Here is a 23545-nt window from a genome sequence, read left to right as displayed (position 1 = left end):
CTGAGGCTGCCCAGCAATTAGAGCAGGAGCCCAATCCTTCCCCCTCCGGAGAGCACTGTGACACAGCCACCAGGCAGACTCCTGCACCATTGGGTGCGAGAGAAAACCAGGATGCCGCAGCATTACTTGTAGGGCAGCCATTGCAAGGACCTTCCCTGGTAGGGAAAAGCATCATGGGGCTGAGGCACACCTTTTCTTTCATGACCAATTTGGTCAGACAGTCTGTCACATCCCACGCTACAACCAAACGCCCAGAGATCAGTCCCTAACACGCTCCCTTTGCGCTCTGAAGTTAAGTAATTCCTACGCTTCTGTTTGCCCAAACACTGGGCTCAGGAGGTCGCAGTCACAGGGGTAGCAATCAGCATTTTCAAACAGATACTCAAGCAAACCTCTGCTACTTAGAGTACTTCTAGAGTAGGCTGGAAAGTTCCTCGTGAGCAGGGGGAAAAGAAAAAGTGACAGAAAAGGGGTAAAAATACAAATTGTTACTTTCCTTGAGGAATAGCATCGTAGCACCACCAAACTACTTGGAGCTGAGGGACCAGAACATGCAGGTGTGGGGGTTTCTCCAGCAATCTGGTGTTGTGCTCAACTCTGAAGTTACAGTAAACTATAAAACACAAACACAATTACAAAGTTCCCCACTGTGTCCATTTAAACACAGCTAAGCATAGGTGTGGATTTGTGTTTAAAGAAACGAGCCACAGGAGAGGAGAGAAGGCACAGCAGGGCCAGCAGCCATGCGGCCCATTTAATTTCAAGGTAAGAACACCCAACTTCTACACTCAGATCAAGAGCTAAATAAATAAAACCAAATATATGTTCTGGCTTCTTTATTTAAGACCATTAATTACACTGTTATGGGCATCTCTGTTAGGGGACTTTCACAAAGCTTCTAGAGAGACTGCTCAGGAAGAGTGCCAGACCACAGCATGGGGGAACACGGTCCCCTTTCAGGTTGGGATGAGGGTTTGGTTTCAGTGTTAGTCAGGGCTCAGGTCTTCACAGCAGCTGAGTGAAATGCAGCTGTTAGAGCCAGGCCTATATGGAGGAGGGAGAGAAACACACTCAGCAGAACCACGTTGAAAAGACTGGAATAAAGCACATGGAAAAAGTAGCCCAGGTCAAATCAAATCAAGTTTATTCATGTGAGATCAGTTTAGACATGATCAGATTGAAAACCTTTCTTCATCTGAGCACCTTGAGAAAATACAGAGAACCAAAAATCCAGGATGACACCACCACCACAATACTGAAGTCATAGGCACACCTCACTAATTGAAGGTGGCCTCAAAGCAGCGCCACACACTTGCACACAAGCTGCTGGGCAGCTTGTGTTCCCAGCGCTCACAACACATCTGACACTTCTCGAGAGGGGACAGAACTGTTTACAGGAAACCATTTGTTACAGGGGCCTGCCTCTCCTCCCCCCGGCCCGGCGACATCCCTCTCCCAACCCCACCTTTCATCACAAGCTTATCTAGCACCCATGATGACTGGTCAAAAAGCCCATCCAGGATGGAATTTGAAACCACAGATTCTCAGACGCCGTGGCTGGGGCAAATGGTGCCACCATCAATTTTAGAACTAAATTTCAGGGAGTTTTGATTCTATTTGTACAGGGGCTAATGAGTAGCTTGGGATGTGAACACTAACCCCAGGGCATAATTCTGAGAACAGGATGATAGATTCTCAGCCTCCTGCTCTAATTATACAGGCAAAAATTAGAAGGGGAATGAGAAGAGACAAGAACAGATTCAGGTCCCTCATCAGCTTAATGGCATTGTTTTCCCAAGCACTGAAATTTTTTGTGGGGGGAAAAGGTGGGGGGAAAGGGGGGGGAGAGGGGAAACAGGGGGCTCTCAAAAGAGCAGAAAATGGAGCAACTGAGTTTCATGGTAAGCAAAGCTGTGCACAGAGCCATCACTGCATGAGCAACAAATCAACAAGCCACCATTCGATACAGTAAAACTGTAAGGCACTAATAATGTTCCATTCATTACAATCAACACATGACTAAAAATTGACATTCATATATTTAAGAAAAAAATAAAATCACTGTACATTTTAAAAAGGCAACTTTTCCCATTTAAAACGTTTCAAATTTTCAGCTCCAAGAATCTTCCTGCCCCTCACCCCCACCCAGGCATTGCTGACTAGTTAGATTGAGTGTTTGATCAGAAGTTCTGCTGGTTAACACATACCTATTCCAGTGACATAAGGAGAAAACAATTGGTTGAGAAGTTACTCAAAGATCCCATTAGCATCACCAACAGAGGTGTCAGTCGGTCGCCCTGCTTGATGTAGTATTGCGAAATACTCAAATGCCACCATATGAAGTACAGTCACATGTTTTTAGTGCTGACTTGCATCTACCTTTCTCTTCAAAATACAACTGAAGCTTTAAAACCCTGGAGCTTGAGGTCCCCTAGGGGCAGCAGAGCATGGGGGAAGACAGCAGCATTTGCTCATTGATGCTATTCCAGGAGGACACTTCAGTCCCTGTCTGGAAGCCCATGTGCGAAAGAGCAGCCAGGTCCCTTAAATTACTTTAATTCCCTTCTGGTTCTCTTTGAGATGAGCAGTTGCCCAATGAGTACGAAATCAGTGACACCAGCTTGCTTTAGAGTGTCACCTGACAGTCCTGTTTTGGTCAGTATTGATCAGAGTTCAAACAAAAAGCAGAAATGAAAGTATTTGTGTCCCGTTACTGATCCCCAAAGCCATTCAAGGATCCTTTAGACACAAAGGACCGATTAAGGCTTATTCTTGGAGATCACAGTAAAGTATTGCACACTGTTTGTCTGCTTAAATAGTTAAAAACTGAAATCTCATTTCACAGAGATTATTATTATTATTATTATTAAAAAATGCTTAAAAACAAATATGGAGGTAACTTCTCCATGTGAATCTACTGGAATATGTGACACTTGAAAGCTCAGGATAGCAGAGGTCTGTCTGTACAGCGATTTAGCAACAGTGTTTTTTAAACAACTGGACAGCGCAAATTCCAAATAATTATTTTTGCCCTTTCGAAAAGCGAAAGTGACTGTAAATTTAAAATACCCATGAAATGTAAGTATGATTTCACCGGCACAACAGAGCATCAAAATTCATTGTAAGACAGACTCTTCACCGTCAGTTTTAAACAGTCGACCTTTGGTCAGGACATCCAGAAATAAATAAGAAAGGGTATAGCAGTGAGACCACCCAACAGAAGACCCTAGTGTGACTGCTGACATGGAAGAGCCTGGCAGGCTGGGACAACCCGCCAGTCCTGTCGATTGTCTAGCTTAGGTCAGCAGCTCCATGATGCAGGTGGCCTCAGGACGGGTATTTGGTACTTCACTATTGAGCTCACAAGAGAAGGTCAAAAGTCTTGCAGAGCCACTTTGAATTAGTCCAAACCTGGAGGATGTAAGAAACAAGTCTCCCAGAGTTTTGATTAGTGTCCCAGCTGTCAGGTCCATACAACAGTCCTTCCAGAGGCAAGCAGAAGTCACTCGGCCAGCATTCGCAGGTGCCGCTCATGCAGAAGCAATTTGATCTCCCTCACTATTAATGGTGAAATGAACAGGATTGTTGAACTTGTCTGTGGGGGGAAAAAAACAACAAACCATATTCAGGACAATTAGCACATAGCTAACCATAGCTGCAGTCATCCTGCACTCCAATGTGCAACCAAGGCCTCCCCAGAACTACACAGGCTAAGAGAAGTGATGAGAAAGTAGTACAGCAGATGGGAGGACTGAGCTTGCAGCAAAGCTCCTACAATTTCAGCTGTCATGATCTTCTCTTCATAAAAGGGGATGAGCTCCTCACCTCCCAACAGACTTCCTCCTGGCCACCTCTGCTGCTCATCAAAGTGGCCTTTTCTCTTGACAGCCCAGATGCAAAGCCAATTCCTGGCACTTCCAGCAGGGAAGAACAGCTGAATTGTACAGCATTCACCACTGTGGCAATGCTGAGGAGATCAGAGCCTGAATGGTCTTCTCCCCCAGCGGTACACTAGGGCAAGGCATTTTCATTTTAGTTTCAAGATCCTCATCACTCTTTCCACTAATCTTCAAAGGCTAACAAACAAGCAGCTTAACTTCAGCTCCATGAAAATATTAAGAACTACGTATCATGGAGATGAAGGAGGAAAAAGTCCTGCCTTGGAAGTCACTCAGGCAGTATAAGCTTTAGGAAATGCATACAGGTATTTTGAGGCAAGTATTTTCATGCCTCTGCCACAAATCTCAGTTCCTGTTGGCCAAAGTGACTTTAAAGGATCCAAAATGATGCCAGTTGGTTTAGACAGAGGCAAAGGCACACCATAAACCACTTGAGAATGCCATCAGAGTTTGCAGCTGCTGCAGAAATAGATTGCACATCTAAGTCACAATTTTCAGGTTCTCACAAAAGTCTGTCTATTGCATATTGAACTTTGACAAAGAATTTAAAGAAAAAAAAAGATTTCTTACCATTAGAATAAAGAAATAGAAAACCCACATCCATCCCAGGTTCTCCTGGATCAAGGACACTAGATACTAAAGAGAAAGACAAAGAAAAGTCATTCAAACTTGGAAGATAAGCATGACTTTCAGGCATTACTCTTTCATTTTCTAGAACATGTGGGATGTTAACACTCCATACAGAGCTGATCACAAAACCTTCCAGCTGATCTTTTCCTGTCAGAAGAGATGACTCAGGACAGCAGCCTTTCTGTATAAAACTCAGTCTCAGCAAAGCAGAGATACCATCCCGAAGCTTTAGAGTAACTCATAGCAGCATAAAGACAGAACTGAACTACAGTTTCAAAGGGTGACAAATTGACTCTGCTGAATACAAGGTTTTTGCACAGAACACTGGGACGTAAGTGGATGTAAGTACTCTCAGAAGAACTAAAAGCTCTAGAATGGCTTATAAATTACACAGGACGCATTTTTCAAGAGCTGTGCAACCACTAACTACTTAACCCTTCATCATAGGCAAGACACTTGAGGCTACAGTCTGTTCTGAACTGCGTCCTAGTTCAACAGGACTACACAGGCTCCGAAAGATAATGTATTCCCTATTAGCAGATTTATATTCAGATGCTGTACAAGGGCCTGCTTTCTTCACTACTGGGCATATTAGGATATACAAAACAGGATCTGAATTTCTAACACGTTCATTGCGCGTTTGCTGTTATTCACACATCCCCAGAATGACGTCATGGTTGTCTCTGTTGAAATAAGTACAATGTTAGAATGGGAGGCAGGTGGAATTTTTCAGAACTAAAGACCCAGGTTTTATGATGACTTAAGTTTGAATGGTATGTGTGTGGGAAGACAGAAACACTACAGACAATGCAAGAACATCATCAAGTGTAACAGTGCACTTTAAGATGTCCACAAACCACTTGTAATCTTCCATGTTTAATGGAGCTAAGCGGCGTCTTTCCTACAAAGCAGAGACTGAACAATTGTACTTATCAGGCAATCAATGCAAGTACAAATCCAAATCCCTTTCCAGAAAAGAAACTTGTATGCCTTGCTCACATCCTTGGTGTTTTACCAGCACTAGAGGATGCCTAGAGTAGCACTGGCTCCTATCTTTCTACTAAATCATCCCCTCCCCAAAGTACCACTGTGTTCTTCCACATAGTTAATGCTTGTATTTGAGAAGAAAGAGTGTCCCCAGTGGGCACACTGTCAGCTTCCTTTTCTGCAACAGTCTAGTCTTCAGACCTCTGGCAGCTTACTGTAAGGACTATCAAAGCAAGTGGTGCTGGATTTACAAGGTGTAAAAGACATCCATAGATAAGAAGGGAAACCACAAATAAAAGAAAATTTTAAATTACTTTATAAACACTGTAACATTCATAATAGATATTCTAATCTTACTTTGTTATACAGGTAAACCTTTCTGTAAGCCAAGGTTCTGCTATTACTTTTGAACAAAAAAATACCAAACAAACTTCAAAATGTTTTATTTTCACTCTTTGTGAAGCTGACCTTTACTTGCTTTTTGGAGTTCAGGATATGAAAGTCTCAAATTCATCTGAATTATGAAAGGGTGATAATATTAGCGCTATGAATACTTAGTTTAGTTCTTAATTAAATTGCTTCCACTGGAAGCTTAACACACATTTTCTCTTGGTTGTTTCTTAAATAAATAAATCATTTTTTAAAAAACCCAGCCCTCTCTTTCTCTCTCTCCATGCAACTTGGGATCGAGAATGACCTAACATCTCTGACCAAAAGAGACACTCTGCCTCCTTCCCCCAACCTCTATTTTCCTATGTTAGCCTTACCTGGCCCACTGCAGCACCAATACTGCCAGTTCCATCCACAATTCCTGTGACTGTTGCCAGAGCCTCGCTGCTGCCTTTCACCAGATCCTGGCGCCCCAGGTCAGCAGAAATTGCAGAACTGATCATGTTAGAAGGGCCTCCGATGAAAAATCCTGGAAGTGTGAAGAAAACAGCCTTGGTGCAAAACAAGCATGAGGACGGATTCTCAACAGAACATCTTCCAAACACGGATTTTCTACCATGCAAAGCTCAGGAAAAGGATTAAGTCTAGGACAGTGATCACAGACTAACTGTAGGTAGAAGCGTACTCTCACAGCTGAAGCATACGTTCATGGCACACATTGTGTACCTGGAGTACACACACAGAAACTGCCAACAAGCACATTTTCATCCAACAGCAAAAACCATGTAGTTAGCTGTGGCACACTCTGCAAGAAGAGTCAGGACACACCAAACTGAATACAGAAAGCTACTTTTGAACAGCATGCATATAGAAACCCTCAACACGAAGCAGATTTAGACACGTTTCTACTTTGGAATAGTATACCCCCATGCTACTGCCTCAGTCTCCAGAGACTGGTGAAGGAGATGGAAGGGGGAAAAAAAAAATGCAACAGGACAGAGTTCTGAAGTAGGAGTGTTTGAAAAGAAAGGCCCTATTCATGCAGGCTAATCTTAATTCCATAACACAGCACAGTATGTCTGGTAGCACACAAAGCTTGTGATCTCTCACAGCACACAGGGCATTTGGGGTACTGACAAACACCCTCAAATTTGTGCTCTAGCTCATGACTTTGTCATATATACACTTCCTCAGATACCAGATCACTGCTGGGTATTTTGGCATAAATCCATCCTCATCACACTGAGCCAAGGCTGACCCATTTAGTTCCAAGCCATTATTCTATAGAGTCTATATTCTATACCTCCCTCTGGAAGGCAGTTTTCCTACAGCTGTATTCCAAATGTAAGAGAAATTGGGCCCCACCTTTCACTCTTTCTGCAAAACCAGCAGAGAAGGCAGCACACACAAATGTATTACCATCACCTGAGGCTGGTGTTACTTATTTTTCTGTAACATACATATATATATATATATATGTCTACTAATATAACAGTGGCATTTGATAAGATACCTGTAATTGCCATGATCACAGCATTGACAGGTTTGCTGTTTGGAGAACCTGCAAGACAAAGTCCAGATAGGTGTAAATAAAACAAATGAACTTGGGAAAGCCACTTATTTAGGATCAGAAAGAAGCACGCAAACATCCAGTTCAAACTGCCTGTTCAATTAGCTACATAGTGACAGCAATAGCTTCTTTTTGACTAGAGACTTCTACAGAGATTAGTCTTACTGCAAAGGCATTTAGAGACTAAAGACCCAGAAGTTTCTCTTATCACTGTGCAGCAAAAGCATACTCACGGCTGTATCCAAAAAGAGAGCCTACAGCAAAGAGCAGGCTAATTGCTAGCACTGGGGCTCTCTTCTGTAGCACATCAGAAATCAAGCCCTGGATAGTCCCACCTGCAAAAAAAAAAATAAATCACCGTCAGGCTCAGGATGCTAACACCTTGAACAAAACTCATTTCACTGAGCGCAGTGGCCTCTTGCCTTCTCATCAATACGCATTCTCTCTAAAATCCTGAAAACTAAGTCTCCTGCCCTTACTGACCCAGACAAAGAGACAACAGCAAACTTAAGTGGCTCAGATAGGGCAGGGAAAACTACTCATACTGCTCTCCCAGGAATTTATTACTTTCTTCTGGCATTCAACTAGCCAGTGCTCCTGCTTTCCTTTTTCCTTTCCCTATAGGACCATCACAGCTCTAGGATCACGACAATTCTGGATGTAAGCAAGCTTAACATTGCGGCGGGTTTCTTTAACAGAAAGTGCAAGAAAAGTCTACTCTTTTTCATGGGGAAAGCATTAGTACACAGGGGCCTCGCATTCCCTGCTGTCTCACCTACTTAGGGTAGGTGCAACTAATTGCAACAAATGCCAATAGCTGATAAAAATCACCTTATATATCATTGCTACCTCTGTAGGAACTGCTCTGCTGGTAAGAACTAGAATGTTGAAAAAGCCTAACATAGAAATGGCCACAGAGGCAAAAAACCTGACTCTGAACAGACCAAAACAAGGATGTCTATTCTAGGAAAGCTAACTGGACAAGGTAATAAAGCAAGAAACTGAGCACAGGAGAGCGGCAGTCTAAACACATATACAATATGTTCTTTATTCTGGAGGACCAGGGTCAGATTTTGCAGCCAGCAGAAACGAGTACAATTATGTTTCATTTCTGAACATAACACAGTTGTGCCTGCTCTGCTGAGATCTGCACTGAGTCTGTTCTTAAAAATACAGGACAGAAGGGACTGTACAGAACCCAGTAAGTCCCAATCTAAACTCTCCCTCAAGGGTACCTGTAATAAAGGAAGCAGCAAGCAGTAGGGACACCATTTTGTACATGGCACTTTTCAAGAAGTAAGAGTAAAGAAAAATGCCCCCTGGGGGTAGTGTGCAAGAATACGATAGTGCCCTTTAAATTACAGGTAAAGGCTTTAGGGGGCTTACATACACTGTGTTTCAGAAAGAAAAAAAAAAAACAAAACCAAACAGCCAAGCAGCCACATACAGAACTAGGCTTTTCATATATTCAGTAAACAGCTAGATCCCACTGAACATGACTGCTCTGAGCTGCATTTGCTGTCTCAGTTTCAAACGCTAGCAGGGCAACTGCAGGAAGATGTCATTCACTTGCTCACTCACCTATAATTCCTCCCACATCATACCAGATTGAGAGCTGGTCAGCTTCTGCTTCTTTCCATCTAAAGTTGTTGCTGAGGTAGAAGGGCAGCCAGAAGAAGAAGGAGTAATTCACCAGTTTCAAGCAGGCATAGGCCAAAGAGTACTGGAACAAAGAGAGGGCCAGAAAACAGCACTTGAGAAATGCAAACAGTGTTCCTGATTCTTCCCATAAAACTCTGTATCCAGCTAAAGCTTTCACAGGAAAGTGCTTCTGCATTTTACTTAAGAAAGCAGCATTATGAAATCTTAATGCTGAACATCAAAGGGAACCCAGAAATATAAAAATCACTGTCAAGAATGTTATTTTCTTTGCAATGAATGCAACGGGTTAAAACGCTTTCAGTGTAATCTTGAGAGGAAATTACACCAGCCTTCAGAAACATGAGGGAAATTTAATTCACCTTCTGAAGGGAAGGGAGCGAACCATGTGACATGAAACAAGCTTGAGATTAGTCATCTGTGCATCATGCTGAGAAAAGTTATGTGAAGTAGTTCCTCTGTGCTATCTTTTGCAGCTCAGAAGGCTCATCTGCTTACGGCACCACAAGAGAAAGCTTTATTCATAATCCCCAGGCAGGTATTCCAGAACACAAGATGAAGGGTTTGGCCAAAGCTAAGCACATATTTCCAAAACCAACAGCTGAGACAACCTCCTGCTTTTGGCTGCTGGGCTCAAGTTCTCCTTAGCTAGCAGATCTCCTTCTTTAGAGCTTTCACATGTGTAGCAAAGATTTGTTCTCTGTGATTGCTGGCCCAGCACATGCAGAGGGATGAGGTGCACTGCTTCAAGTAAGGCCTCCCGATAAACACTGACACAGCAGTTCAAGGAACCCCTATTTGAAAATGTAAACAAGGGTGATGGCAGAAGGAACAATCAGTTAGAACCACAGCTTTTGAGACTGCATGTGTATGTGCATGTATGCACTTGTCTTTGAATTTCAAAAAGCAGATGTCTTTATATATTAAACTCCACAAAATCATCTCCTCTGAATTTATATTATTTTAACAGATACATCTTTTTTAAGCTGTATTATTAATGCTTTTTCATTCCTTCAGGACACAAACTAATCTCCACCATACACGTAAGACAGAGGGATGTTTGGTAGAGTTCTCCTGCCTCTGGGTGTGAAAAGTGCACTGTATGAAGCAATATTTATTACATCATGCTTAGAAACTGCCTACCAGATTGTCTGAGTGATTAAATTTTGAATTTCTAGAGGCTCAGGGGAAAGCTGGCTGTACCAAAACCCTTCCGCCATATCACCCAGCAGGGGAAGAGAGAAGCTACAGGAAAAAAATATGTCAAAGCCTTTGTAGAATCTTGGTAAGGCTTTGGAGGCTCTCTCGGTATTTGGTCTCTCACTGATCTGACATAGTGTCCTGGTTTGGCTGGGCATTGATCTGCCATCAGATAAAACTCACAGGCTCCGAGGTGTTCATGTTGCTGGGTTAATGCACAGAACATGTCCTCAGAATCCCAAAAACAGAAACAGCAACATCAGTTGTATAGTACCTCCTGGTCAATGAAAATGTTCTGGTCAATGAAAAGAAAGACAAACTTCAACTGAGGCAGTCTCCACCACTACAAAATTTTGCCTAAAGGTTCTTTGTACATCAGCCCGTTCTTAAGAACCACCAAAACTGAGCTATAGTTTATATGGCTAAATGCCATATAAGGAAAGAACTCAAGATGGATATGTTTTCTTCAACCAAGGTCTTAATAACAGAACTGTGGTTGTCCAGCACTCTAAGCACTGACAATCCACCCATCCCTTCTAGATTTTGTGTTGCCTTAATCACAACAACCAACTGCTTTACTCATTAAGTGTATCTAACAATACTGTCCATTCAGTAGTTCTACTTCATGATCAAATCCAGACAGTTCATGCTGTATTACTGAGCCAGCCACCCTGCCCCCTTTCTTGTACAGGTTCTAGTATTCAGGGGGCATGCAGCCCACTAACACATAAAGTTAACACCATTTTTTAATGGCAGGATAATTTTTCAGCTAACCAAATCCATGAATTGGGCAATACTGCTGGTGCAGAAGTACAGGTTCTTATACAAGCAACAGGATGAGGATATGTGGAAACTGCATCACCCGGCCTTCCTTCTAGTTGTTTATAAAAACACATGCCTACTTTGTCACATATTACGTCATGGTGATTAAGGCTTTTCAGGCCAGCTTTCTGCTTGAAGGCAACTTAAAAAACCTAAACCCCAGTATCAGTGCCACAGAGTTCTCTGTGATGTTCAGCTAACAGTGAGAGAATCCCATTCCTCAGGGCAACGCAGCTGCCTTACCAAGAAAGCATCCTACAGCCACCTTTGCTCATGGACTCCCTTCTAAACTCAGCAGGAAAAAAAGCAGGGTCTCTGCTGCCCTTAGTTGGCTCACTACATGCACTAAATGAAGCAGGAGTCCCATGGGAAGAGCACCATGCAACCACATACCCAGACAGCGTTATAATCCATGTGCACAGGGTAACTGTCCCAACCCCAAGGTTTTAACAGCATAACAAGTCAGATGTCAACAACTACAACACACGGTCAACATATTAACAATGATGTCAACAATGCTGACAACACAAAAAGTATGCTTTATGTTTAACAACGTAAGTCAGATCTCACTCAAGAATCTGTGTCCTCACCAGTACTACACCTGGAAGGCAACAAGCCTGGACAAAGCCAATGGCCTTTGGCTGGTTGTCAGTGTCAGTTGCTTGAATAGAGTAATTCCGGTCATCATCATCTGCATCATCATTGCTCATTAAAGGTCTGTTGGCATCTTCCTCCACACTGCCGTCTTCATCTGCTCCAAGCTCAGGGAGGCCTAAGTTTTACAAGGGATATGCAACAGGAAAAACGGACCACAGCCTGTTCGCCCTCTCCCCACTCTAAAGCTACGCTCACTTCTTTTAAGCAATTCTCCCTTCTAGCAATTCCCTTGCTCTCCCATACCTCCATCCTCCTTTGGCTTAGAAACTCTTCTAGATGATGTTCTGCAGTGTCGCCAGTTTCTACCCTTTGTCTTCTAGTGCTCTTGAAAGTATTCTGTCTGATCCTGGCGTCGGCATTGTCTGTTCTGAGTGTCTGGCCATTAGTTGGAAGACACAACAAATTAGTGCATTTCCTCCCTTATTTAGTGGTTGGGATCCGGGGACCTGGCTCCTGGGTACTGCTGCCCTTCAGCGTGGAGGCTGAGTGTACCAGCAACTACTCAGACAGCTGCAGCCTGCTAATGCCTCTGCTAGAACAGAAAACCTAGGAACTGCACTGTGCTTTCTGGGCTGTTGAGTGCTCTTATGAGCACTCTTTATGGTAGCTTTAGCGCTACCAGTTTTATGGCCTTTGCAGGCACCTGGGAAACCTCCTCTGTGGCCCTGCCAAATCCCCAAAGTTCTTTTGTTTTCCTGATACACTTTGGCTTGCCTACCATCTTCTCAGAGAAAGACCACATCCAACCTGAGAGCTATTTAACCATCTGCAGGAGACCTGCAGATGAAAAGTACTTTCCCTTCCCACTACACAGTTAAGGCTTGCCCTAGTTTTCTCCTACAATAGCCAGTTATCAGTTTGCCTACTGTTTCTTTAAAAAAATACTGATTTTCCAGGTGAACAAAAACTGATAATTAGGCACATCTTAACAGAGATGTTATAGCCAGGCTATTTTATTTTGCTTTTTAAAATATCCAGACATTATACACATGATGCACGGAGGCATTTAGCGTGATCTTGGTGAGTAAAGCATTTGCTCCATTAAATACACTAAAGCACAACACCATTTTATAAGAGCCCTGAGTATAAGTGCTGTCAGAATGAGCAGTACTTTTAGTACCACATGGAAAGCTGCTGCTCTGCTTTCCGTGAAGGGACTGAAATGCTACAGCCCTCTACTACTTACCCACTTCCTTCGGTGATGTCAGGAGCCCAAAGAAGACAATGACTCCTCCAGCAAACTGTACTGAGGCAGTCACCAAGAAAGCATACTGAAGATAAATAAACAAAAGATTATTTTTTAGAACAGTTTCAGTCACATAGACTTCCTTCACTAATGAGGGTTTTTTTACATTCCAACCTTGTCAGAGGATAAACACACCTACAACCACCCAGACTACATCCATAAAACTTGGAAGCAAGTGATCTCTGCATCTCCTGAACAGACTCGGCTCTATCTGGGCTGAAAGACCACATTGAAACAGCTGGTTTAGTGACTTCAGTTAAGTGAGAACCTGTGATGGATGTCTCTGAATACCACTTTAAGCCACCCAAATCAGAAGAGGGTATACTATGACACTATGGCTCTTCAACAACATCAGTCCCATTTACAGAGACGTCTCAGGCTCATTTCTCCCAACTTGGAAGGGTCAGGAGAAGAATAACCTTTTCTATTCTGCCTACTGCTTGCTACCACAGAATTCAGGAAGATTAAACTGGACACTCGGAGCCTGTTATATTTCAGAAACAGGATAAGAAACTAGTGTCTCATAAGCCAATCAGGCACAGAGCCCTGGCTAGAAGCCAGACAGCAATACCTGCCTCATAGCCGTATTTGAGAACACAGGAGGCAAGGAATGCCCCGAGGATATTTCCCACAGATGCACAGGCACTCCAGAGTCCAAACACAAAACCTCTCCTGCAGAAAGGGAAGAAAATTTGAAAAAGGCAATGCATGAAGAAGTGACATTAGGAGCAAGACAAAGATATAACATTCAAGTGAACTTTAACTTATGAATAGTTACAGCACTCTCCCAGTCCACTTCAAAGAGACTCAAAGGTCACTTAAAACACAGAATAACTTGGGGGTACCAAACAGATAAGCAATGAATGTTCTGTCCTGAAATACCTGGGTTACAGCAGAGGTGAGCTGGCAACAACAGTTACAAGCCATAGCTAGAGCTCATCTACAATACCCCAAAGTGATAGAGCTGACCCTACAATGAGTCAGTTTCTGTTCAGTCTCTTTAGTGGTAAGTAGACAGAGACAGGTTTTTCTGTGGCATGAAAGTTCAAATTCAGCCACTCCGCACTACAGAACTTTTGAAGTTTGAACCTATGTCTTTAGCGCACACAGTTGTGTTCACAGCAAGCTGTTCTGCGGCTCCACTAAAAAAATAATGATAACAAGGTAAGAGTAACAAGCAAGGCATATTTCATCCCACATAACTTTAATTCTGACCTAACAGTTGGCCTTTTTGGTTTGAGACTTTCAGCTCAATTTGCTACTCAGCAGGTCAGATAAGTGAGTCACTGAAGAAAGCTCAACTTACCCAGCTTTTCCAAACCAATTGCCCATGACAGCAACCACACAGGGCCAACCAGTGGACTGTAACAAGCCATTCACAACCCAGAGACAGCAGTAGAACCACTTGTTGTAGAAATGCAACCATTCTGTGACTGTGCCAAAGAAGAATACCTAGGAGGCAGGGGGAGGAAACAGAGAAGAAACCCTGAGGTTACTGCTGAAAGCCAGGCAGGAGTAGGGTCCTAAAAAAGAATTAACATTTCAGGGAGAAGGTCCCCGGCAGGGGCCAGGCCAGAGGCAAGCCTGACATTGTTTAAGAAACAGCTCAGAGCTAACAGCACCCTCTGCTGAGCCACCACAGCACTGGACTCCAGAGCCCAAACAACTCCAGAGACAAACGTGCTGTCATGGCACTTCCACTCCAAAGGACTTTTATCTTAGTAAACAGCACAGTTATAACAGGAGAGAAGAAGAAAGAGACAAACACTTTCAGTAATAACACTAAAAATACAGTAGCCTCTTGATCTGCTATTGTACTGACATCCAAAACCACAAGGCTCTATGCAAACACAAAACCCTCAGCAGTCACTTATCTTAGCAAAATTTAACATAAATACTACAGCCAGGTCTCAAATTACTAAGAGCCCTAACCCAAACCAGCCAAAATAAACACACTTTGTGGCACACTGCTCTTGATGTTTATGGTCATGTGTTTGCAGAACACAATAGGCCATAGAGGGGTTTGTAGCCACTGGGTAAATCTAAAGCGCTCCACACATTTTACCACTACTTTAATAACCAGAAAACCGCAATGAGATAAAACTGATTCACACTTATCTGCAGTGGCTTGAACCTGAAGACAAACCTTTTTGTTTTAAGTGGACATTCTTTTTTGACACATGCCCTCCCAGCAATTACAAAATAAGTAAATGAATGCTTAGTATTGTTAACATGTCCTTTAAAGAAGAGAGCACAGATTGCATTTGGAAGCAAAAGCCTTGATGACAACATATGTGGGCTGGGAGAACAGTTATAATAAAAAACAGTCCCAAAAAGTCCAAATACACCAATCTTGTACAAAAGCTGTTCATCAGGTCTCTAGACGGTGCCTCAAACTTAGGCATTTCCTTCTGACACAATTTCCATAAATAGATATTTCAGGAAGAGGTGAGTCATCTAGCATAGCTCTGTGCTTTAGACAATGCAATAAGCACATCCAGGACAAAGTTTACACACAGACTTTGAGGCCACTGAGGTACAGCTACAGCTCACGGGCAGATTCACACAGAAACAGAGTATCTGCTCCCCTAAAGCAAAACCCTATCCAGAAGCCCTTTGACAGATTTCTAAATCAACTAGTATGTTCCAACTTACCACCAGAGCAGAGGAACACATGCCGAAAGACAAAACCCAGCGTAAATTCAGGCGATCCCCAACTATGCCACTGACAAAGAGACCCTAAGAACAAAACACAGCATTAAAAAAAGATTTGCATCTGTTATCCGCAAGAATTAAAATGATGTAGAAGGGTAAAGCTGATCCAAACATTGTTGTTACATCAACTTAAGAGTTTGATTCTAACCACGTTTTTGCCACCAAAGAAACCCTGCTCATAGTTGTTCATTAAATTTCTTATTTTTAAAAAGTTCACAGGCAAGCCCAAGAAGATGATCCTGTTTGTCTCCTCCAAACATGGGTGTGATCATCCCAGTAAAAAACAACCAAAGCTTAGCAGCTTTTTACTCTCTACAGGTTTTACAGCCTTTTTATGGGTTTTACTCACCACAGCATAAGAAAACAAAAAGATAGTGTCCAACGTCCCCAAGAAAAGAGTTGCTTCTTCTGCATTTGGAAATAAATGGCTGCTGTTCCAGAGCTACAGAGAGAAAATGTTAACAGGTAAACAGGGAGAGGCATAGCTCATTCTACTCCTTTTTGATGGAAATGCCAACTCCAAAGCAGAACAGCATACGGCCCCAGCAACCTCCCATTCCTCCAACAGTAATTATCAAATCAAGAACAATTCTGGCATTATCTGCTGCAGTAAACGTCCACTGCCACTTCGTTTCACTTCTAAAGGGCAAGCTAGCACACCAGAGGTAAGAAATACTCATTCCACCTGGATCAAGTCAAATGATTGGCAAAACAAAGCCTACTTCTAACAAGCATGCAACTGTTTGACAGCTTCTTACACAGAAACATTGATGAGCATCTTAATGAATAATACAATAAAGGCATATTCTGTTTTACGTGCAGTGTCTCTTCTGTACTTATCTCGCTGTCTTCACTAAATGAATAATTCCCTTAAAGTATTTGTGCCAGCAACCATGAGAAGAAATGATAGACCACAAACAGAAAAGAAAGAACACAAAATGTAAATAGTTTCCAACCAGTCTATTTCTTCTTGTTCAATGAACTCCAGTCACTAATGTTGTTGGGTTTTTTTGCTTACCCTGAATTTCATTTTACTTTCAATATGATCAAAAAAAAGGGAAAAAGACTCAACTGTTCCCAAACTAAGATCAGTGACATCAGCTGAAAATATCAAGCTTTGAGGATGACTTGAAGAACAAATAAAGTTAATCAGGACAAAGTTTTCTTCCCTCCTCGCCATGTCCCCATTAGAAAACAACAATTAGAAAACAAACAAACAAACCAAATCTAACCCTGACCTATGGATGCGCCTACGTCAAATATCATCAGGTTTAGCTTGATTCTACCTCTCCAAGAGAGCATCCTGTACAGACATCGCTAATTATGCATCCACTTTATTTAAAAGACATAACATTGGTAAGGCCTAACAACGCAGCTTCTGCTTAAGTCTCACGTGTCCAAGAAAACTAATAAATCCCTTGAAAAATACTTTTTTGCCACTTGAGGCCAACACCACCTATCTACACCAGTAGCTTTCAACTTTTAACCAGAGAACCCTGGAGGCTCCCAGCTATTGAGAGTCTTAGAAAGGTAACAGAATCAAATCTTTTGTCATTAGGCTTATATTCATTAAACAACCTCTGGCAGAACTCACAAATCTTTAAAGGCTGAGAAATATAGATCTACATTGTCCTTCTAATAAAATCATACTAGGGCCTACTCACAAAACGATTGCAAAATATTTTGTTGTACTTCAAAAAAATATTTTAATGTATGAAAATAAAGAACAACTGTAGTTAAAAAGATATACCAATGTTCAAAACCGATAGCACACGACTTCTCTGTTCATGTCCTTAATCTGTTCTATCGATTTCCCAAAACACACTTTACTGTTAACTGACATAACCTAAACTGGCACCAAAAGGACCATTGTTCTTGATGAGACACAGACACCTTAATATCCAGCAAACACTAAATCATTGCTATTAAAAAAAAAAAAGCTCAAAACAGCTTCCAAAATATACTAGTTGTTTGAATGTCAGTTAAGGAACTAAATAAAAACACCCTGTAGTTCATTTTAGCATCTCTGAGACGCTCACTCCTTTTTGCCATACTATAAAATCCTGAACACATTACAGGCCCGATTTAGCATTTATCATCCCTCAGTCAAACATTCAAATAACTGATGATTTCTAATGCAGACAACACCTGAGCAACTGACTTGGAACTCTCCACTCTAATAGATCTCATGGCCTGCGACCACATTGTTAATGTAAGATTCCTCCCACTTCTCAAAAGCATTGGGACAAGCCACTGCTAAAAACAAGTGTGCCCCTAAAAGGACTATGGGTAGGACGCAGAAGGCAGTTCCCGCATTCTCATTTGTGAGGTGCAAGCAGTATACAACTTCCTTTTCTACTAGCAACCATTGCCAGAACTGCCACCACTTTCACTGAAGCTAAAATTTTACAGACATGAGGTACTGTATGTTGAGCATTTTTGGAAATCAGACCTTTTAGGTGCAAGATAAAATGCCATTCTTCAGTATCAGTTTAGGATGAGCAGCTAGCACTTTCAGATAGCTTTCTTCTCTCCTACTTTGGCTGTCCTTTTAAGAGGGTGGCAGCACCACTGCCACAGAGAAAGCCACAGCCAGGGTTTTACAGAGATGCCTGTAAGCCCATTAACTGCTCTGGTTTATTGCCTTCAACGCTTCAGAGACAGGATCCCTCTTTCTACCTCCTCCCCCACCTTCATGCTGCTAGCTACTACAGAGACTCTCCTGGGGTCCCCATTTCCACTGGAAGATTGTAACTTTTGAGAAGTTTCTCTCTGGGTAACACTAGGAAAGATTTCAACATCTGTAAAATTACAATTCAGACACTTGAAGTTCCTTCTCACAGTCTGAGAAGTGTCCCTGATAAAAGAGGCCTCTTCAGCACCACAAACTCAGCATACTGGAAGTTATTTGCCTTTCCTTGCACTTGCCAATCCCATGTGTCCTTACCTCATATGGCCGGAGATCAGGGGCTGTGCTGTTTAGGCAGGTGGGAGTCCATTGGCTGGAAATGCTGACTTTGACATTACTGAATGTCTTTCTGGAAGCATGGAGCAGGGAATAGCTGCCAGAAAACACACAAGCACTGGTTGGCCAAATCTCCTCTGGAGGTCAGGTGGGAAAGGGTGTGACTCAAAATACAGATACATGCTGTCTAAGCAGGCAGCATAGCAGACAACTGGCAGATTTGAAGATAGTCAGCAGTGACAGGAACCTCCAAATTATGGGTAGACACACTGATTTTAGCAGGGAGTTGTGAAAGAGAGTCTTGACTGCAAGGGACCTCCTCTTTTATTATTCAAAAGAAGAGGTGACTGTGCAACAGCAATTAGGTACATCAGGAAAAGAAAAACAAACAGTAAAGAGAAGGGAGAAGACATACTCTTCTGGATAACCACCATTACAAGTGCTCTTCCAGAGACAGGTGGGGTATGAGTGGCAATATTGCTGTGAAGATCAAAGGATATTAATGAGGCAAAGTTTGTATGGAGAGGCTGGTATTCTAGCTGTTGTCAGCTGGCATGACACAATCTTTCAACAAACAAATCTAGTAGACCTTCAGATCTGAAGAAGAGACCTCTCTGTCCACCCTGTGCAAACAGCACTTTCAGGAGAGAAGAGGACCCCAGAAGCAATGACAGCACATTCCATCAGTCAGAACAGGCATTAAATGAGTTCTGAGCATCAGGGTTTGTTTGCTTCCTTCCTCATTTCAGCTAGATCCTCCCCACCCCCACCCACAAGCTGCTGCCGGCTTGGCACAGTCAGCCTCACCTTCGGTGCAAGCCCTGTTTGTGGCTGGATTCCCCAGGGGCATAGCACTCATAGCTCCACTGCTGCATGACTCCCAGACTGGTTGGTACTACTAGCTTTTGAGTTTGTTTTCAAGGCTCACAGCCAAAGGTTAAGACCATTTCCCTACCTTCATTCTCCTTCTTTGGGCATTCCCTCACCTCCCCAAATTCAATGAGATGAATGCTCCTCTGTGCAGAGATACACTCAACCTACCTGAAGAAGGTCAGCAGGAACACAACAATGTGATGGTGGGTGCAATGGGACACAAGGCCTCTGTTTGCAGGCTGCCTCCGTAAGTTTCCAGGCAAAGCCATCCTCCTGGCAGCCCCACCCCTGCTCCTGCCCTTGGCCACAAAGGCTGGATGGTGCTTAGGTCATTTTTCTTCTCACTTAAACAGAATTTGGGAAGAAAGGAAAAAAAAAAAAACAACATATTTGAATTAAAACACATGTATAAAATACAGCTGTGTTCCCCAAACAGCTGGAATTCAGCAGGGACAACTCTCTGCCATTCCTTCCTTTCACATCACTACCCATCTCATCACCTGTACGTTCCCTGACACCATCTATGCCCAGAAATGCCTTTTTACTCCCATTTACCCAGTACCCCTGTGGTCATCCTCCAACCCACTTTTTTGTTCCCCTCCTAGCAAATGCCTCTCCAGCGCCCACCACCAAGGGAGTTCCCCCAGGATCTACCAACTTCCAGTGTTCCCATGTTAAGGACCTTTCTGCACCTTTTACGTATACAGCGCACTATAGGGTGATCATAAATAAACTAAGTTTCCACTGCTACCTGGCTGTCTATGGACTGGTGAGTAAGTCAAGAGAGAAGCACTTGGTCACTGGTAGGGAATGGTTTTGGATCTAACTGCCTCTTTTAAGATGTTGTTGAAAGAATATACTCAAGAGTGGACTTGCACAGCTGGAAAAAGGACACTAACTGTGATGACAGTGCTGAAATCCAACAGCTAGACTCCCTGCTTATTCACTCTCAAGCCCTACATTATAGATCCATCTGTCACTAACTCAGTACAGCACGTGGCAAGTCATACTTTCCTGTCCCTACCTGTAGGGCATGGGTGACATCTGCCTAAACTTCTAGATACCAGATATTATCAGTATGGAGGAAAGGCTACGATAGACATGCAGTTTCTTAGTGCTGGCTCATGCCACACTACTCCAGACCCTCTGCTGCGCTGGCGTGGCTGAAGGGCCGTTTCTGCAAAGCAAGTCTGGGAAATTAACCTGCTGGGCAGCGAGGTGCTGAAGCTCTCTCCACACCTCCCTTCTGTTTTCTTGGCAGAGGTCTTTTCAGCCAGATTTCCCTGCCACAGCTCACAAAGCAGCTACACAAACACTTGTGTCCATGCAACAGAGAGCAGCGTAGAGGAAGATACCCTGTATGCTGACCCCGCTGCTGAAGGCAGAACTTGATTCTGTTCATGCTAGCTGGCTTAAGACAGCTAGACAAATCAGCTGGTGGGAGCTGCGCCTTCGAGAGACATTCAAACACCATGCACATTCTAAATGCTGAGGAGAGGTAAAATTACCCACCACCCCTGTTGCCCCAAAGAATCAGAGATGAAATAAGATGAAACATAATGCTCCTGTGTTCTTTCATATGCACAGGTGCTTTTTGTAATGATTTGTAAATCTGACAGAAGACTTTTCAAGTTCAGCTTCATAACCTCACTTGGAGAAATCAGAAGTCATTGCCCAGACTCCCCCTTATCCAAACTTCTGCTGCTGAAAAGCCCTTATTTCATGGAGATTTCTGGTCTTCCTTCTATTAACTCCTAAAGGCTTCATCAAGACAACTGTCACTGTAAGAAGTCTTCCTTTCCTGTTCTCTCAATGACAAACAAACAGAATGCCAGCTGCTTCTGGATACCTTAACCATTATGGAAACCGAGGCCACATCTGACCTCCAAAACAGAATATGGCACGGAGATCCCCTGAGTAATACAGGCCCAGCTATCACACCTTTGAGACACTGGAGTGACGTTCATCCTACATGACACTTGAACGCCCCCATTCTCATCCAGGACAAACGCAGCGAGTCTATACAAGATCTGAGTCTGCATCTATGCAGCTCAAGTGCAGCTGAGCCACGCTCCCATTCCTCCAGCTAGGACAGCCCGCCCAGATCTGGCAGCACCTTCTAGTAGAGACATGCTCCTAGGCTGCTCGGGCTCATGTGGAGGGGGAAAAAAAAAACAACAAAATCACAGTAGGAGCTGTGGGAAGGAAAGGCTAAGCCTGGAAGAAGCATCTTTGCAAGTAGTCTTGAAACTACATCCATCTAAGGTCCAGGACCATTTCTCAACATCAATGAAAGAAAGCTCAGCACCCACCCAAGTATCACGTGGTGCCACTCCCTTTCAGGCAGCAGTAAAACTGCCAGGGCTGCCCCCCACACAAGCTGCATGAAGGCAAGAAAGGAACACAAGGCTCTCCAATTTCCCAGCACCTCGGTCTTTACAGGCCTGTGAACCGTGCAGTCTGCTGGTCAAACACAAGAGCTCGTTCTCCTTCCCTGCCTCTCCTTCCCCTCCTACCACGCAACAGCAGATAACAGAGCTCTCCCGAGGAAAGCGTAACACCACCAGTTGTGCAACACTGCAGGAAAAGTTTCTTCCTTGGGCAATCAGTTTGCAGCCTGAAGCACAAGATTTACTAGTGGCTTCATGTCAACAGATGCAAATATAGATCTTATTTGTCCAAGATACTGAGTCTTTTTAAAGCTAAGACCTGTTTTTGACCTTAAAGTCACCTTTTTTTTTAATAGCTTTTACTATTGAAATGACCTGTTCCTTGGAGCTTTTCAATCTCAGCTAGCTTTCTAGAAGACGACCTTCTGGCAGAGGATGACACTTTTCACATATTTACAGTGTAGAGACAACTAAGAAAGATTTTGTTTTCCCTTTTTTCCCTTTTCTTTTTTCACCCTGTCCTTTCTATATTCAAAACCAGCATTCTCACTAGGCTAGAAGAGCATGCGACTAGTTCATCCTTACAAATTAGTCTTCTAATTATTCTGAGAACACCACATTAAATTTATAGTGGAAGGGGAGCAAAAACTCGGAAGCAGGATAAACCACAGAACTCTAGGCGGTGAGCACGAGCCTTTAAGAAAGGAAAAGGACTGCTTTTAGGATGTTAGACTGCCTCGTCTGCTTGTTTAGCACTATTTACCTTCAGCTAACCAATATTTTGAATAAGCTTTTGTTAAGCTTTCCGCATTCTCCCTTATGCCTTCGCTTAAGGTCAAAATAAGGCACCTTAAGTTCAAAATAAGCTTTCTTAATACCACCCTGCCGTCCTCCAAAGCCGGCAGAAAAGATCAGAATTTACATTCCTGGGACTTCCAAAGTGAAAAGCAAACAAAGGAGTTAAAAAAAAAAGCGCCAATTAAAAAAAAAAAAAAAAACAAAAACCAAACCCCCTCTTTCAGGCTATCTCTCCAAACAGAAGGAAGAGGAGAGGCACAGGCACAAGCACAAGCCGCGGGGGCCCCTCCGGCAGCCCCCGCCGGGCGCCCTCAGGGAGGAACCGGGGCTCCCCCGAGCACCGACGCGACGCGGGCGCGGCCCCCGGCGGGCTGACAGACAGGCCGGCCCCGCTGACCCGCCTGCAGCGGGGGAGACTCGGCCCGAGCGGCCCGGCCCGGCCCGGCGCCCCGGCCCCGCTCCCGCCGCCGGGCAGGGCTCACCTGAAGGCGGCTGCGGCGCCGGCTCCACACGCTGCCCCGCGGCTCGGCGCGGCCGGGCCGGTTCCCCCGCCGAAGCAGGCGATGAGGACGCGGCTGTCTCACCTCAGCGAGCCTCCGCCCGAGTGCCGGCGCAGGTGGCCTAGCGGCCACGTCCTCAGCCGGGCGGGGAGCGGAGCGGAGCCCAGCCCAGCGCAACCCAGCCCAGCGCAGCCCAGACGGCGGCGGCGGCGGCGGCTCCACCACACCCACTAGCCCACCACGG

At 43.7% G+C, this 23545-nt stretch overlaps 1 protein-coding gene across 1 annotated transcript; it reads right to left on the bottom strand.

Annotated features, from left to right (window-relative positions):
- Positions 1-1122: 1122 nt before the first annotated feature.
- Positions 1123-23482, bottom strand: SLC37A3 (solute carrier family 37 member 3). Its single transcript, XM_075117423.1, has 15 exons — positions 23284-23482; positions 19782-19957; positions 18723-18837; positions 16125-16217; positions 15716-15799; positions 14367-14512; positions 13636-13732; positions 13001-13085; positions 11748-11929; positions 9058-9199; positions 7710-7811; positions 7420-7467; positions 6284-6435; positions 4470-4535; positions 1123-3595 (listed from the first exon to the last, which is right to left on the bottom strand). The coding sequence occupies exons 2-15, from the start codon at positions 19880-19882 to the stop codon at positions 3503-3505; spliced, it is 1506 nt and encodes a 501-aa protein (XP_074973524.1). The 5' UTR covers positions 19883-19957; positions 23284-23482; the 3' UTR covers positions 1123-3502.
- Between the last annotated feature and the right edge of the window lie 63 nt (positions 23483-23545).

The sequence above is a fragment of the Phalacrocorax aristotelis genome, chromosome 1 (assembly GCF_949628215.1).
Source record: "Phalacrocorax aristotelis chromosome 1, bGulAri2.1, whole genome shotgun sequence".
In the NCBI taxonomy this organism is placed as follows: Eukaryota; Metazoa; Chordata; class Aves; order Suliformes; family Phalacrocoracidae; genus Phalacrocorax; species Phalacrocorax aristotelis.
Note: the sequence above shows the minus strand (reverse complement) of the source record. Positions and strands in the feature narration are given on the sequence as shown.

Excerpts from the sequence above, each read along its gene's own strand:
- SLC37A3 (XM_075117423.1), bottom strand. The coding sequence starts at position 19,882 with ATGGCTTTGCCTGGAAACTTACGGAGGCAGCCTGCAAACAGAGGCCTT. Across the intron at positions 18,838-19,781 it reads TTCCTGCTGACCTTCTTCAG|CTATTCCCTGCTCCATGCTT; the intron begins GTAGGTTGAGTG and ends GTTTTCTGGCAG. Across the intron at positions 16,218-18,722 it reads CTGATCTCCGGCCATATGAG|CTCTGGAACAGCAGCCATTT; the intron begins GTAAGGACACAT and ends TTCTCTCTGTAG.